Raw genomic sequence first — 16,230 nt, 5'->3', positions numbered from 1 at the left:
GCGGGTAGAAAGGCCCTGCAGGTCAGGGACAAAAGTCATAGGATGGTTTCAGGCAGCAGAGCCACAGGGCACCGGAGTTTCCTTTCTGGGGACAAAGCGGCATGTGTGGTTGGGGCCATCTCATAAGAGTCTAGGGGCCTTCTCTGTCCTGGGCAGGTGGGGGCTTTTGTAAAGAGAAAAGGTGGGACCGTAAACCCCCCTGAGCACAGCAGCCTTGCCCTTTGGTTCCTCAGGCCAGGGCTTGCTCCCAGCTGGACCACAGTGGTCACTGCGTCTGTATGACAAGGCTGCTCAGTGTTGACTTCGTGAAGCCTGGCCTTTCTGCTGGTCCGGGTGTCAGAGCCGTCAGCCCCTCGAGGGCTGGGTGCTGTGGGTGGGATGATGCAGCCGTTCACAGACGGGACCTGTCCCAGCGCGTTTGTGTGGAGCTTCCGCGGCGAGGGTCTGGAGCTCCCCCAAGTCAAGACCAGGCTTGGCTCCGAGAGGCCTGACCGCCTTTCCTGGAGGCGGCAGACGAGGGGCGGGGACCGGTGGGCTGCCCAAGATGGCGGCCTCCGCCCTGGGCCTGTCACGCGGTTGTGCGTGTGCGGGCTCCTGGCAGTGCCTGCAAGTCACGCTCAGGCCTCGGCTTGCCTCTCACGCCTCCCGGGCAGCTTCTTTCCTGGTCCAGGCTGAAAATTGGGACGGGCCACCTCAGCATTTCCTGGGAAGTCTGTCGCTTTTTTTTTTTCCTCTCTGTCTCTCTGAGGGAGCCCAGTGGCAAACGTGTCCAGGAGCCGTGCAGACTCCTGAGGGCCCAGTGTCATTCTCCCGCTTTTCCATAAATATTTTTGAACAGTTACAGGGAAGATGCAGAAACTGGGAGTTCTTATTATTCTTCATTGACTTTTCAAAAATTCATACGTATCTTTATTGGCCTGTAACACACATCTTTCTTGATGTCAATAACCATTTTTGTTTTTGAAAACCAAAATCAGCCTCGCAGGGACTCAATTTCCCTGCACGGGTATGATCCTTAAGTTTCGTGGCCAAAAGCATTTTGGTAACTTCTGGAAAAGGGGAAAAATCGAAGGCTGTACCCCTTCTGAAATCCCAAACTCCTTCAGTCCCTTGAATGTTGTGAATGGGTCTGTAAATATTACATTTCATTAATCACTAATTAGTTGTGTATCTAATTGAAATTGTGGGTTTGGAAACTCAGATTTCGATGGATACGAGCCATATTCAGCACTAGTTCTGTAGCTCTCGGCAACTGGGACCAAGAGACACAAGAGCGGCCTGAAATCGTGACTGGGTGGTTCAAGGCCTGTGTTCCCGAGGTCGCCCTAGTCCAGGCCCCACTGCTCTGTGTGTCTCTGTAGCTGTGTCTCTTATTTGAGCCCCAGGTCTGGGGAGAGGCTTGTCCAGTGAGGTGACTACTCCTCAGGGATGAAGACCCCCACTTTGGGTGGTGCCACATCGTAGGATGTGGCCACCCTGTGTTGGCAGGAACGCCCATTCTGGAATCCTTCTTCACAGCCTTGGGAGTGCTCAGAGATTCATCTCCAGGGCAGAACCAAAAATAGATAAATTTTTAATTGCAGGGCTTTAGCCTATGTGCAGCACGCCAGGAACACAGCAGGAAACAATGGCTGAGCTCAGAGGCTGCCAAAGAACCACCTGGAAGTGAAGACCCTGTTTCCAGAGAGGGGCAGGGTGGTGATTACCCCTGTTAGTGTTGGAATGAGGACCGCGGACCCCCAGAGAGAGTGGCGGTTTTTCATCACTTCCTTTCGGCCACTCATTTTGCTGCTTTTTCCTCCCAGTTTCCCTGAAGCATAATTCATGCATGGAATTTCCAGCAGAACCAGACTGTGGGCTCCTGAGCAGGCTGGCCTCAGAAGCCACCAGGGTGTAGGTGGATGTTTGAAGAGCCACATGTCGATGGTTCCTCTGTGCTTGCTCTAGCAAAGACCCTCTTCTTTTGTCAGTAAAGCAGCAGTGGCTGTGGTTGGGCAGTCTGAGGCGTGGACGGCAGGTCTGTCTTCAACCCTATAGGTCCCTGAGTTGTGCATGTGAAGGTGTCTGGGAACAAGCCAGTCTCTAAACTGGGAAGGGCTGAGACTTTCTCACAGCCACTCTCTGCCCCTTTGCTTCATGGTGGCAGCCCGTGCTGAAACTGTAAGCTTTGCACTCTGCTTGGAGTTCCGTTTCTGGGCCAGAGATTGCTTCTCGGAGATTCCCGGATCTCCTGCAGCCTGCCCTAAGAGCTTTCTGACGTCTTTGCTGGGAGCTGTGGAAGCAAACTCTCTTCATATGTTCCTGCTCAGACTCGGGACTGGCCCAAATGGTCTGTATATCAAGACCAACCTGTCCAACTCCTTTCACCTCTGACACACATTGTGTGTGTGTGCTAGGTCGTTTCTGTCATGTCCAACTCTGTGCAACCCTCTGGACTGCAGCCTCCCAGGCTCCTCTGTCCATCAGATTCTCTAAGCAAGGATACTGGATGGGTTGCCATGCCCTTCTCCAGGTTATCTTTCCAATCTAGGGATCGAACCCATGTCTTTTATGTCTCCTGTATTGGCAAGTGGATTCTTTATCACTAGCACCACCTAGGAAGTGACATTAAGAGGGCGTTAAGATATTTTGACCCAAGGCGCTGAAGAAGAGGGTGTGGTCGTCCTCCTGAAGGAGCGTGCAGTCAGAAACCACAGAGCTTTAGACTAAAAATTCTTAAAGTGATTCTAGTCCATGTTCCCACTCCTTAGAAATCTCATGTCTCTGAAAGGAGGTCATTCATTTTTTCACTTGAATGCCTCCAGAGCAGAGATGCTCACTACTGGGTAGACTTCTGGAAGAGATTGTTAGGAAATTTTGCCTGAGGTTGAATCACAATTTCATCTTGCTAACTTCCTACATACAGTTCTAGTTCTGTAAGACATTTAAAGGTTAATTATGCAGTTGGTACTTTTGTCATGAGGCAGGGCACAAGTCTAGGGCTTTGGGGCTGTTTCTGCTCTCAAGGAGTTGACAGTCAAATCAGAGACACAGAATGCATCAGAATTCCAGTCAGCTGAATATAACATAGGAGAGTATATGAAATCAGGTGGAGGGAAGTTCCTATGGGTGGCCTAGTTGAAGAAGGCTTCACCGCTGCCCTGTCTTACTGGGCGATTGTCCCTGCAGCATTGCCCATCTGTCTGCAAGCAAAGGCTACCTTTTACAGATGAAATTAGCATAGAAGTGGTGGTATGTTTTGGAGCCATCTCTTCTGAAAACAAAATTAAAAGGAAGGAACATAATTTTGCGGTAGGACTATGAGCAGGATTCAGGACAGGCTGTTCTTTCTGCTGCCACTTGACCAATAATTCATGATATCTTTGGAAGAGATAGAAAGGCCTCGTTGAAATAAGGGGACTGTGGAGGAACCCACTCTGGTATTCGGAGGCCTTTGGGAACATCCATGCCGAGTGGAGCCTCGGTATTCGGCCCTGCCCCAGCTGGAGGCCACCGAGCAGGAGGCCCGACGCCCTGCAGCCTCGTCACCCACCTCTTCTCTGATGTGTCTTGGCTCCGTTGCAACCTCTGGGGCAGTGACCACACTCTCCTTTAGTTTCTGGCTTCCTGGCTGCTGAGGCGGCCCTGTGTTGGTCTCTCTCCCGGGTCCTCCTGTCCCACCTTCTCCTGCAGTGTCAGCCCTCCATCCTCGGCCCTAGGAGCATCTGGTGACCTCCCTAAGCAGTCTCCACTTCGTGGCCTCATCTGTCCTCTACACACAGCGGCACAACTTTGCCCTCCCGACTTTCAGACCTGTCTCTCCCCGGCTAGCTGGAAATCTTTGCCATGTTGTTCTGCAGGCACTTCAGGCCTGGTATCTCCAAACGCAGCCTGGTTTTCTTTCTTTGGTAAACGTGTTCGCCTTATCGTCATTTATCTTGGCTGACTCTCGTTACTCTGTCTTCTAAGCTGTGGCTGTGTTTGGTTTCTTTCTCCCTTGCCCGTCCAGACCCGTCACGGAGGCTTACTGAATCTTCTCTACAGTGTCTTTGGGATCTGTCTTTTTGGCTGTCTGGGTTCACTCTTTGTCATGTGTCACTGAACTGTTTACGGTAGCTGTAACCTGGACTCCTTTCTCCTGCCTTCTGTCTCGGCAGCCCCGTCCTTTAGTCTGAACTCTGTAAAACCTCAGGTGAGATTTGTCTGCCCTGCCCTCCCCAAGCTCTCCCATCCCCATCATTCTCTTTAAAGCCCTGCCTTTGGGCTGCCTTGCTCCTGCCTCTCGCCCCTTGCTGGCATCCTCAGATGACCTGCCCTCTTAGACACACACACACTCATTCGTGGCTCTGTCTTGGCTCACGCCCTCCCTGTCTTCTGCCTTGAATGCCAAAGCCCTTTAGCCTTTTCTTTTCTGCTTGGCAAGTTCCTGTTCATCCCTCAGGACTCATTTTAAATGGCGTTTTCTCTGAAATCTTATTTTAAAGAAACTTCTTCTTACCCCTGCTAAGGGGTCTGTAGACTACCATAGCATTAACACCACACCTCTTGTCCGACTGCACTGGAGAGGAGGCATGTGTGCCTACACACAGGCCAGCAAGGCTGCGAGACCCGCAAGAGCAGACACTGTTTTATTTCTGTTCCCCTGGCACCCACACACGCAGTGAGTGTGTGGTAGGTGTCTGTTAGGGTAGGTATTGGTTTAGCAATAGTTACAGGACTCTAAGCAGAGACTTTCTGATCTGGGCATTTGGAGGCAATCAGGGTACCTGGCTTATGGTGACATAGCTCTCCTCTGAAGAGACCAAAACGCGGTGTAGGTCTCTGTGCCCAGGGAGGGGTGCTGGAGTTCTCAACCCCGCCACTTTGCCTCTGATTCCAACTTTTAGTAGCCAAGTTTTCAGGCACTCTTTACTTTTTGTGGGCTTCCCTTGTGGCTCAGCTGGTAAAGAATCTGCCTGCAGTGTGGGAGACCTGGGTTCAATCCCTGGGTTGGGAAGATCCTCGGGAGAAGGGAAAGGCTACCCACTCTAGTATTCTGGCCAGTGTTCTGGCCTGGAGAATCCCATGGACTGTAGAGTGTCCAGAGTCGGACACAACAGAGCAACTTTCACTTTACTTTTTCTCCTGCATGTATGTTGCACAGCAATAAAATGGGATTTATTAATATCTACTTTAAAGCATGCTATTGTGTTAGACTCCTGTTATAACAGTTTCAGCTACTTGTTATAGATTTATACATGCCATAGATTAAAGAGTTTACCAGTGACAGCCCCGGATTCAGTGAAATACGAAAGAGAAAAGGTGGTTTTAATTCATGTCTTTTCAGTTCCCTCACATAAAGAGAAACAATCTGGCAGATTACACTTAGATACAAATCCATTAGTCCTTTATATAGATAATTTCATAGACAAAGGGGTAACAAAACTAAGCAATGAAGCCTTTCTTCATGTGGATTTTATATTTCTTTGGGGATGAGGGTTTCAGGAAGAGTACTGTACTTGGACTCAGGCAGTTTGGGTTCTAGCTGTGATCCTTTCATTTTCTTGTACTTTAACATTTTTCTTAAGTTAACTGGGAAAAATAATAGTTATAAATTAGCATACAAAATGTAAGAGTATGAGTTATGTTTAAATTCACCCCTTCCTGATAGACATCTGATGGACATTGTGCTGAGAGACATCTGATGTACCAGGTGACATCAGATGGTCCCACCAGACTTGCAAGTCTGTTATTCACAGGATCCTAATGTGGTCCTGGGGGACACGGGGAGCAAAGTTGACTACAGGATTTGCTAGCCAAACTTGAGGTGCAGAAAGGCTGTGTTGAAGATACAGCCTTCACATTGGGAATGTCCAAGAATCGGTATAACTAAGTCACGGCTGAGAATGTCAGAGGTTCCACTTCCATGCTGTTTCTTTCTTTCAGTTTGAGAAAGAACTTCAGAGAATCTCGGAAGCCTACGAGAGCCTGGTCAAGTCTACCACCAAGCGAGAGTCGCTGGACAAAGCGATGAGGAACAAACTCGAAGGCGAGATTCGAAGGCTCCATGACTTCAACAGAGACCTCCGAGGTACATCACCCACGTTTTCCCTGCCCTAAACACCCTCGCCCCATGTAGCTGACAGTCTAACTCCAAGTCTAAGTTGTGTTAGATAACCTTGTAAATCCCAAACTCTTGGGGAAGGGGCACCAAAGAGCAGACGTGTTCTTTTCACCTTATGGGTTGTCCAGTGCAGCACTGAGCCTGAGAAGTGACAACCTGTATGCATGAGTCCTTGAAAGGGAGGGAATATGTGTGCAGCTCCTTCTTGCTTCAGAAGTACTTAGCATGATTCTTGTTGTGAATGGGAATGTCTGAAAAGACCAGTGTTGCATGCACAACCCTTATCATGTCAAGCTGAAGCATTTGATTGCATTCTTTGAAAGCCAACACTTAACACTTGGTCAATATATAGTGTAGAAGACAGAGCTAGACACATGTCCCTCTTGGAGAAAAAACAAACCCACGGTTATGAGAAGAGTAAACATACATCAGTTTCCTGAAAGCTCGGGTCCCATGTTGCAGGATCTTGACAACCTCCCACACGCAGATTGATTTGACCCATGAACTTGTACATCACTTTCAGTCAGCCAAGCCATTTTTTTCAGTTCTCTCATGTCAAAAGACTCAGTGTACTTGGACTCTGTAGCTGGAACCTACATTTTTGTTTTTAATTACTGTAAACCCTTCAGTTTGGGGTATGCTGTATGCTCAATAAAACCTTGTTAGGTTGAATTATTTAATTGAATAAATGAAGACTGACGAAATGGCATGAGCAAACCTAGAACTCACTGAGTAGAGTCCTCATCCATTAGGTCATCTTAACTTGTTTTCTGGTATTTATTCATTTGTTATTTTTAATTTTTTTGTTTCCTAGCTACAGAGAACTGATAGTCAAGTTTAGATGAGGGCTGCGTTTGAGGCCAGGGGAACTCAAGCCCTTTGCGAGGACCTTGCTAGGCTTGCAGGTACCTGCTCTTCACTGCCTGCCGCTGGTGAACCCCTTGGCAGTAGATAGCATAAAGACACAGCGTGGCCACTGAAGACTTTCCTTTCGATGTTTTGGAACATCTTGTTCCTCCCCAGGAGTTGTTCAGTTTGGGGCTCCTGCCTGAGCAGCTCTCCCTACCAGCTCTCAGCACCCAGGTCATTTGTCAGTCGCAGGATGACTTAGATCCACATGCGTGTCTTTGTAACCATCTCCTCTCTATGTCCAGATCGACTGGAGACAGCCAACAGACAGCTGTCCAGCAGGGAGTATGACGGACATGAAGACAGGGCGGCTGAGGGGCTTTACGCGTCCCAGAGTGAGTCTCCTTGCTTATCTTTCCCAACTGTGTGGTTTTAAAAGCTCAGGGCCTAAGGAGAGTAGCCTGTTCATTTTAAGTAAGATTTCTGCTGCTTGCTTTTCGTTTGTTAACTAGGGAAATAAGCTGTTGGGCCAAAGATGTCTTGGGGCCTGCCCAAGACAAAGCCGAGGTTGTAATACTTCAGTAGTGTTTATTCTGACCTCCAGTTTCTGTTTCTGTACAATACCCTCCGAGGAATAGCACTCTTGCGGTATTCCCTGGCACGCACCACCTGAAGTAAGGCATAGTTCTCTATCTCCATGGAAAAGGAAGGAGGTCTGTGGTGGGATTTGCTCTTTTGTCATGCTGTGTGTACACGCAGGTTGAGCATTTCTGAACTGTCCGCCCCTGGCAGCATGAAGCAATAGAGATGTTCCCAGCATGGGTCTTCATTGGTGATGCTCGATGGTGAACCCAGCGAGCCCATTTCAGCCAGAAATTGGCTTCCTCTGCCTCTAGATTTATTGGGAAATACTCTACTAATTTCATCAGAGGCAAATAATAGAAGCAAATGGGTTTTGAAAAACCATCAATTAAGGTCTGAATTTCTGCAAATTCATTGTCTAAATCAGAAACGTAAAAAATCCAGCTGTCTTTTTTGGGAAACGGTATAGAAAATTGAATTCATTTCTCTGTCATAATTCTCAGCAGCATTGTGAGTTAAGTGCTCACAGCGAAAGACAGTTCTAACAGCAAAAAGTCTTGTTCAAACACTAGCCATCCACTGTATAGTGATAGTATATTCTGGTGCACGGACCCCTCAATACAGGTCTACATTTTCGAAGCTGAGAAATGCTTGGTTACATTTTCTAATTTCCAGTACTGTCCATTGGGGTTAATGTTTTTTCTTTGTTTTTTCCCCAATTAACTCACAATTGCACTCCAGTTTTTCCCAGATTTTCTCATGATCAGACTCCAGCTTGAGTCTCAGCTTCATTTTTAAAACTCTCTCTGGCAAATAGACACTCATACAGTCTTGAGCTTTTGCACCAGATTCCTTTGCATTAGGTGAATTGGCCTGTGCTCCAGACTTGTGTACAAAGCTATATATATATATATATAAGCATCTTGAGTTATTCACTTTCCTAACAAAAGTTATTTCTACTTATAGATGCAGTGGATTTACTGTTTCATCTGAACATTCATTTGATAAATGAGTCATCTGTACTGTTAGCACTTAGGATTTTGACACCTTAATTTTTAAAAATTAATTTATATTTTAATTGGAGGATAATTTCTTTACAGTACTGTGATGGTTTTTGCCATACATCAGCATAAATTGGCTCAGGTGTACATATGTCCTCCCCATCCTGAACCTCCCACCCACCTTCCTCCTCACCCTGTTCCTCTGGGTTTGACACCTTAATTTTGGATGATCATATTACTAGGTAGAGTAAGTATCCTTGTGGCCGTTATGTCAGCAATGTCACTCTGCTGATACTCTGCCTTCTTGTCAGGAGATATTATTTTGTCATGTAGTTCAGGTCAAAATGGAAGAGTCAGTGAGTTTCATCAGATGAGCATTTGCTGTAGCCTCCCAGCTCAGGCTATGCTGATGGACTAATAGGTTTTGGTGTTGTGTGAGTTCAGAAATGTTCCGACAACTTTAACCTTCTGGCTCAAAGCTAAAGCATCAATAGTGCAGGCAAAGAGGCCCTTGCAGCTTTACAAGGAATGAGTTGTTCCGTGCAAATATGTTCTGCTGTTCCAAAGGTATAAACAAGAGAGTCCAGGGGCATTTTTCAACTGCTGAAGGGTGCCTCAGTGTTGATGTGTGATGTAATTGCATCTCGGCAGGGCCTTTGAAGCAGGGTTGCTGACACTGATAACTAACCAATGTTTCATTACCTAGTCTTTGCAGGACACTTTGTGCCTGCCTGCCTGCCAGCTTTATAATTATTTGCATTAGCTTTTCCTCTCCTGGAGTGGCCAAGAGGTGGACTTGAGATGTTATTTCAAATTTACAAATAGTTTTTTTCCTTAGTGAGTTGGAAGAATTCTTTGTATGAAGAAAATTAGCATGTTTCCTGCCGTATATAGTGCAGGTATTTTTTCCCCAGTTGTTTTTGTATCTTTGAATATAGTGCCCTTTACCTTATAGATTTTTCAAGTGACTATATTTGTGCCTTCTAGGTTTTAGGTCATGCTGAGAAATACTTTTTCTACTCCAAAATTATTAACATATTCACCTGTGTTTTCTTCATGCATGTTTATGATTTCATTGTTTATAAGGCTTATGTTTTAGAAGCTAGTTAAGGAGGCACAAAAGAAGGGAAATTCATGAAGAACTAATCTGGAGGCAAGGAGACTGGTTAACAGATAATTTAGTGTCTGGGCGAGAGAGGTAGAAGTCCTGAACTAAGAAGTAGTAGTGGAGGGTAGGAGACAAATCAACAGTTGACAAATTAGAGGACTTGGTGACCAATCGAATAATGACAGAGAGTGAAATGAGGGTGACTAGAACCACTGGGTGTATGGTCATCCTTTACCAATAAAAAGCAGAAAGAGGAGGAGGAGACATGGGGATTCAGGAACAAGTGAAGGTTTGAGCATGTTGAGTCATCTCCTGCTGCAGCCCATAGCTAAGTGAGCAGCTGTAATGACAAAGGTGCAGACGTACCCTGGAGGCTGGTGATGGGAGGTGCTCTCTGTCAGGCTTTCCTTTTAGCACGTGGGCACAGAATGGCAGGCACAAATCACTATATCTTCAGTTATTAATGTGTTCCATTATCTGTATAGTCTTTTAGAAAGTCTATTATAAGAATACTTTTCAGTGCCTAAGAATCATAATCATAAACACTGAATGTACACTCAAGAGGAGCCATGTTTTCCAGGTGAGCCTTTTGAGAGTCTAATGCTTGGCTAAGAGAAAGGTAAGACTGACTGCATAGCAAATAGTAGTGATGTCTCTGGATCCTACCTACCAGGAGCTAAGGCTACGTTGGGAAGGCCCTGACAACCACCTTGGCCAATGGAAAAGTTAGAGGGAAAGGGGAAAATAGAGAATAACATGTTTGATGTTTTTGGTCCATGTTCCAGCGGAAGCTCAGAGTCCAGGTCCCAACACACCCAAGGCATTCTTGCAATATGAGCGGTTGGGAGGATTTCTGTAAAGTCTCAACCAATGGAAGGGAATGTCCTCCCTGGCCTGATTTCCAAGTTTCTCTGCTGCCCAGAGTAGTTTTCCTTTAAAGACAAAACTCTTCTCTTCGTTGGTCTGCCTGGGTCGTTACACGTAGCTCTACAAGTCGAAATAAGCATTCAACAGAGTGATAATTATGCTTCTCTCGGACATGAGATTGTCTGAATTAAAAATCTCTCTGAATGAAGTGATTAGGAGCTTTAAAACTCAGTTCAGTTCAGTTCAGTTGCTCAGTTGTGTCCGACTCTTGGTGACCCCATGAATTGCAGCACACCAGGCCTCCCTGTCCATCACCAACTCCCGGAGTTCACTCAGATTCACGTCCATCGAGTCGGTGATGCCGTCCAGCCATCTCATCCTCTGTCATGCCCTTTTCCTCCTGCCCTCAATCCCTTCCAGCATCAGAGTCTTTTCCAGTGAGTCAACTCTTCGCATGAGGTGGCCAAAGTACTGGAGTTTCAATCATTCCTTCCAAAGAACACCCAGGGCTGATCTCCTTGAGAATGGACTGGTTGGATCTCCTTGCAGTCCAAGGGACTCTCAAGAGTCAGGGGAGTGTTTTTCTCTATCAAAGAATTCAAAAATTTGTATGTGTGTTTTCTGATTCCGTGTGTGTGCTCAGTTGCACCGTCATGTCCAGCTCTTTGCAAGCCCATGGTCTGTAGCAATTTCCCAGGCAAGAATCCTAGACTGGTTGGTCATTTCCTTCTTCAGGGGATCTTCCTGATCCAGGGATCGAACCTGAGTCTCCTGCATTGGCAGGCAGATTCTTTACAGTGGAGCCACCTGGGAAGCCTTTTCTGGTTTTACTTCTTGTTTTTCCAAATATGTTTACAGCCAAATTACTCCTTAAAAACAGGGCATCTAGACAATTTCTTTTTTGATCTGGCTGAGTGAAACTGGGTACTTCAGCTTTTTTAACTTACTGAGATTCCTGGTTTCCCCATTTACTCATCTGTCTCTCTCTCTCTCACACACACACACACACACACACACACGGAGCAAAGAGACCACTGTCCACCAAATGAAGTTCCCCAGGAATGTCTGTCATCACTCTCAGCTCTGTCTTGTCAATAAGTGAAACGTTTTATCTGTTTCTTTCTGAAAATTAGTAACTCTGCAGAATTTCTATCACTAGTCTGTCTGGAGTGGGTTGCCATTTCCTCCTCCAGGGGATCTTCCTGACCCAGGGATTGAACCTGCATTTCCTGTGTTTCTTACATTGCAGGCTTATTCTTTACTGCTTGAGCCATCGGGGAAGCCCATACTAGTAGGTCAGAAAGCCAAAAATAAAATATTAGATATGGGGAAACTAGACTGGCAGAGATCTTATGTTCTTGAGTGGAGGGGCAGCTGATGAGCTCTGGCAGCTTGTATTATTCCAGGATAAAACCCATGTGTGTTACAGGATGGCTAGAGACTTCGCTTCCCATCCACTCCTTGGGATTCTTTAGGCCTCATGGGTTCAGCATATTTGGTTACACTGAAGTCTGTGTACATTAAATTCTGTCTGTTAAATGTCCCTCTCTAAGAAAAAAAATATTTTGGGGACATTCATTTATTTGTTTAAATTAATAAGTTATGGGTATAAATAAGAGTAATTCATAGGATTTGATTTCCTTTATAATCCCCATGGGTTTAAAAATGAACCCCCCAGAAAAAGTGTGGGACCACTGTTTTAGAAATAACAATAATTTGCCGTTTTCAATTTATCTTACAATCATCATCTTATCTTTAAGTCTTACTTTAGATACTTTGATTTTCTGTCTTTTTTAGAACATAAAAGAGACAAAAATAATTCCCTACAAGAAAATCCTTCTTTTTGTATTTCCTCTAAGGGCCTATGTGAAACCCAAAGCAGAAATTACAATGACATAAATATTAATTCTGTTGACCCATATAGAGCCTAAGGAGCTTATTCTGAATCCTCATTGTGTTTCATTACATTCTGTTGTGGGTTTCTGTTAGGCTTCATTAGGAAGGAGAGGCTAGATGTTGTCACACGTGGATGCATCTGGGTTCCCTCCTCCTCTGTGGGCCCGATGGTGCTTGCAGCTGCCACCTGGGCGCAAAGCCCGTACTGCAGCACTTATTTTGCCTACGTTCTCTGTGGGCACCATTTCTTAATGTGAATCTCCTCCACTAGATGAAAGAATTACAGGCATTCTTTGTCAACATCCAGCCCCAGCCTTCATTAAAACCCCTTGGATCTTTATGTACCTGGAGCTCAATAAATGTTTATTGAGGAAATGAGTAAAAGTGGGAAATCCTTGTAAGAACAGGCTTGAAATTTTCATCATGGCACATCAGTATCAAAATGTTCTTTTTAGCTCCCACCCATGTTAGGAGCTACCTCTGGTTCTGCTTAATTATTTCAAGATATTAGGTGAAATTGTTAATGAGAATAGAATAGAAGCAACTTAAAAATGCTTGATTTTTTTTTTTTTTTTTGCCTTTCACCTTCCCCCTTCACCTCCTTTCTTGCTTTTTCAAATACGAAGATATCCAGGTAAAGGGACTCTTCCTTCTACTTCCAGGAACAGTAGTATTTTTCATGAAAATGACTACTATGTACTAAAATATAGTTGGTTCCCAGATTCCTTTTTTACTCTGCTGTGGTTGTGTTGAAGTTGAGAGCTGACTGTGGTATATAAAAATTTGGGGGGCAGCCGGCCATATTCTTGCACAGACCAGTCCATAGACCATGCCAGACACCACAGATCAGCTCCTGGGCACAGAGGAAGGGAATGTCCGCAAAAGCCTGCTAAGGTACATTTCTTAAACTGAGAAAATTTTCTTGCCCTAAATTAACCTTTAGATGGCCTCTGCATTTAGTTGTTGCTCAGTCCTGTCCTACTCTTTGTGATCCCATGGACTGTAGCACACCAGGCTTCCCTGTCCTTCACTATCTCCCAGAGTTTGCTCAGATTCATGTCCATTGTGTCAGTGATGCTATCTAACCATCTCATCCTCTGTCATCCCCTTCTCCTTCTGCCCTCAATCTTTCCCAGCATCAGAGTCTTTTCCAGTGAATCAGCTCTTTGCATCAGGTAGCCAAAGTATCAGAGCTTCAGCATCAGTCCTTCCAATGAATATTCAGGGTTGATTTCCTTTAGGATTGATTGGTTTGATCTCCTTGCTTTACTAGGACTAAAAATTCAGTCCTAAAAAGCAAAGGCTTTATAGGCACAAGCTCAAGCAACCTAATTTTGGATCAGTCACCACATCTTCCAGTTCTTGGGTTCTCACTCACATGCTCAGTGACCTGAAGTAAGATGCTTAATCTCCCTGTACCTACATTTCATCTAAAGAAATAGAGAACAAAATCTTCCCAATTCAGCCAGCAGAGCCCTGTGGGCTCATCAGTGATAGGAAATGCAAAGAAGAGTTTATGCATTTATTCTGCAGACTTGCATTTATGGATTTGTTAGGCTATACATTTATTCTGCAACGCTTCTTCCTGTTCCTTTGCATCCTTCCTCCACCTTCTCTGGAAGAACCTGCCAGTTTTCAGGGTGGGGAAATGGGCCGTGTTCCCAAGGAATGCCTGTGTGGCCTGCCGAGCCTTGCTAGGTTTTGAAAGCAGAGTGTGTGACTGCTTACACCCCTTGATCAACCCTGACAGGCAGCACTGAGAAACTTCAGACCTTCATGACACCAGCAGTGCATCCAGCCTGCAGGGTGTCTGTTTACATTCCATCAAATCTTCTCCCCAAGTGTGAAAATTAATGTTATTCAATTTAAGCTGGCTGATGACAGAACTGTCTCTCGGTCACGTGTTGATGTCCAGTCTCTAACGAGCGAACGTGGCTTATGATTTTCACGTCATTGGCTTTTAAATTATTTGCTTACTATTCCTGTCTGAGGGTTGAAAAATCAAGTGTCTTAAACTTCATTATGATCTGTGTTCCTTGCACTCATAGCTAGATGGATGGATGGAAAAAGCACAGACTGAAACCCATTTGCATTCCATGTGGCATCAGGGACCCTTCACTTTTGCTGACAGTTCAGATCCAGGAAATCCACGTTCAGGTCTCAGCTCAAATTAAATGGCAGTTACTCAGAGAAGGCTGCCTGAGATAAGTTCCAGTCTTCCTTTTATATTTCCCTCCAGTCCCCCGTTCCCTTTATAAACACTCATCATACTGTAAATAAGGAACCATTCGGATGACCATTTTCTCCCTTCCCTTTCTAAACTGTCTGCACCATGAGGGCATGGACCCTGTCATTCCCACCACTATAGTCTCAGTTACTATGTTTCCAGAAGCTGGCACAGTGCCTGGTGCTTGGAAGCATTTAATAAGCACTTGCTGGATGTTGAATGAAATGATGGCCATTATCATTTTGTCCAAAACAGTTATTCAGTTCAGTTCAGTCGCTCAGTCGTGTCCAACTCTTTGCGACCCCATGAATCGCAGCATGCCAGGCCTCCCTGTCCATCACCAGCTCCCGGAGTTCACTCAGATTCACGTCCATTGAGTCCGTGATGCCATCCAGCCATCTCATCCTCTGTCGTTCCCTTCTCCTCCTGCCCCCAATCCCTCCCAGCATCAGAGTCTTTTCCAATGAGTCAACTCTTCGCGTGAGGTGGCCAAAGTACTGGAGTTTCAGCTTTAGCATCATTCCTCCCAAAGAAATCCCAGGGCTGTTAGCTACCTACTATGAATGAGCTGTGTTCTAGACCATGGATCAGGAAACTCTTTCCATAAAGGGACAAAATGTAAATAAGTCTAGACTTGGGGGCTACAGCTATTCAACTCCGTCCCTATGGTCTGAAAGTCACCGTAGATGAGCCATGGACAGATGCTGTGGCTGTGGGCTGGATTCAGCCTGCAGGCCATAGTGTATGGACTTCTGTTTTAGGCGCTGGTTATGGAGAAGTGACTTAGCATGCATGCCTATGGAGGAGGAAGGGAAAGAAGAAGCCCCAACAAAAAAGGAGGATGGAAAATAAAGAACTTCAGAAACATTTATTAGATCTCATTTTGTTAATTGTCTGAATTTATAAATCAGGATTTAATTGTTATTTTCTTTTCCTGGTAGGGTTTTAGTCATCTCTTACTTCATCCCTAATTAGGTGAGCATGGTTATTTCACGTGAGATAAACTGAGACACGTATGAATGCAGTTACAAGCCTTTGTTAGCCCAGTGGGAATCCATAATTAGCTAATGGTGGAAACAGGGCTGGGCAGGATAGTCCTGTGGTTAGCCACCGGTGGTAGCCTCCTGGGTGCCGAGGTCTTAGGCATCCCTCTCCCAGCGGGGCCATTAATCTTCCCATAAGCATCCTGCTGTGAGGTGAAGTCTACAGTTCTTGGGTTGAGGAGTATCTGAATGGCCGTACCAGCAGCGCGTGTATCCTCTGAACTGGAGCTCGTTAAAAGCCATCTGATGGCCATTATGAGTGACAGTGATTTCAGAGACTGTTGATCTGATGGTTCAAAGTTTACCTTTAGGTGGAGTTGCAGGCATGCTCCCTCGTAATCTAGCCTTCAGGTCCTTGTTCAGATCATGCAGAAATGGTGAGGTGGCCACCACGGATTGAGCACTTCCTGTTCACCAACCACCGTGCTGACCTCTGTTGGTGCGCAGTCCCGGTTCATCCTGCAAGCAGCCCTGTGAGGTGGGTATTACAGGTCTTTAACGGATGAGGGAACTAGGGCACAAGAAGGTTAAGGAACTTGTCCATGGTCATACAGGCAGGTGGAGTAGACAGGCTT

General features: G+C 45.6%; 1 protein-coding gene across 5 annotated transcripts in view; it reads left to right on the top strand.

Annotated features, from left to right (window-relative positions):
* The window catches only part of AMOTL1 (angiomotin like 1), a 199,743-nt gene that overhangs the window by 136,231 nt on the left and 47,282 nt on the right, over nt 1–16,230 (top strand). For all 5 annotated transcript variants that reach the window (XM_052653104.1, XM_052653105.1, XM_052653103.1 and 2 more), the window contains 2 exons: nt 5,905–6,049; nt 7,237–7,326. In XM_052653104.1, coding sequence (XP_052509064.1) covers nt 5,905–6,049; nt 7,237–7,326 — 235 coding nt within the window. The remainder of the gene's footprint in view (nt 1–5,904; nt 6,050–7,236; nt 7,327–16,230) is intronic.

Source organism: Budorcas taxicolor, chromosome 15 (assembly GCF_023091745.1).
Source record: "Budorcas taxicolor isolate Tak-1 chromosome 15, Takin1.1, whole genome shotgun sequence".
Lineage (NCBI taxonomy): Eukaryota > Metazoa > Chordata > Mammalia > Artiodactyla > Bovidae > Budorcas > Budorcas taxicolor.
Note: the sequence above shows the minus strand (reverse complement) of the source record. Positions and strands in the feature narration are given on the sequence as shown.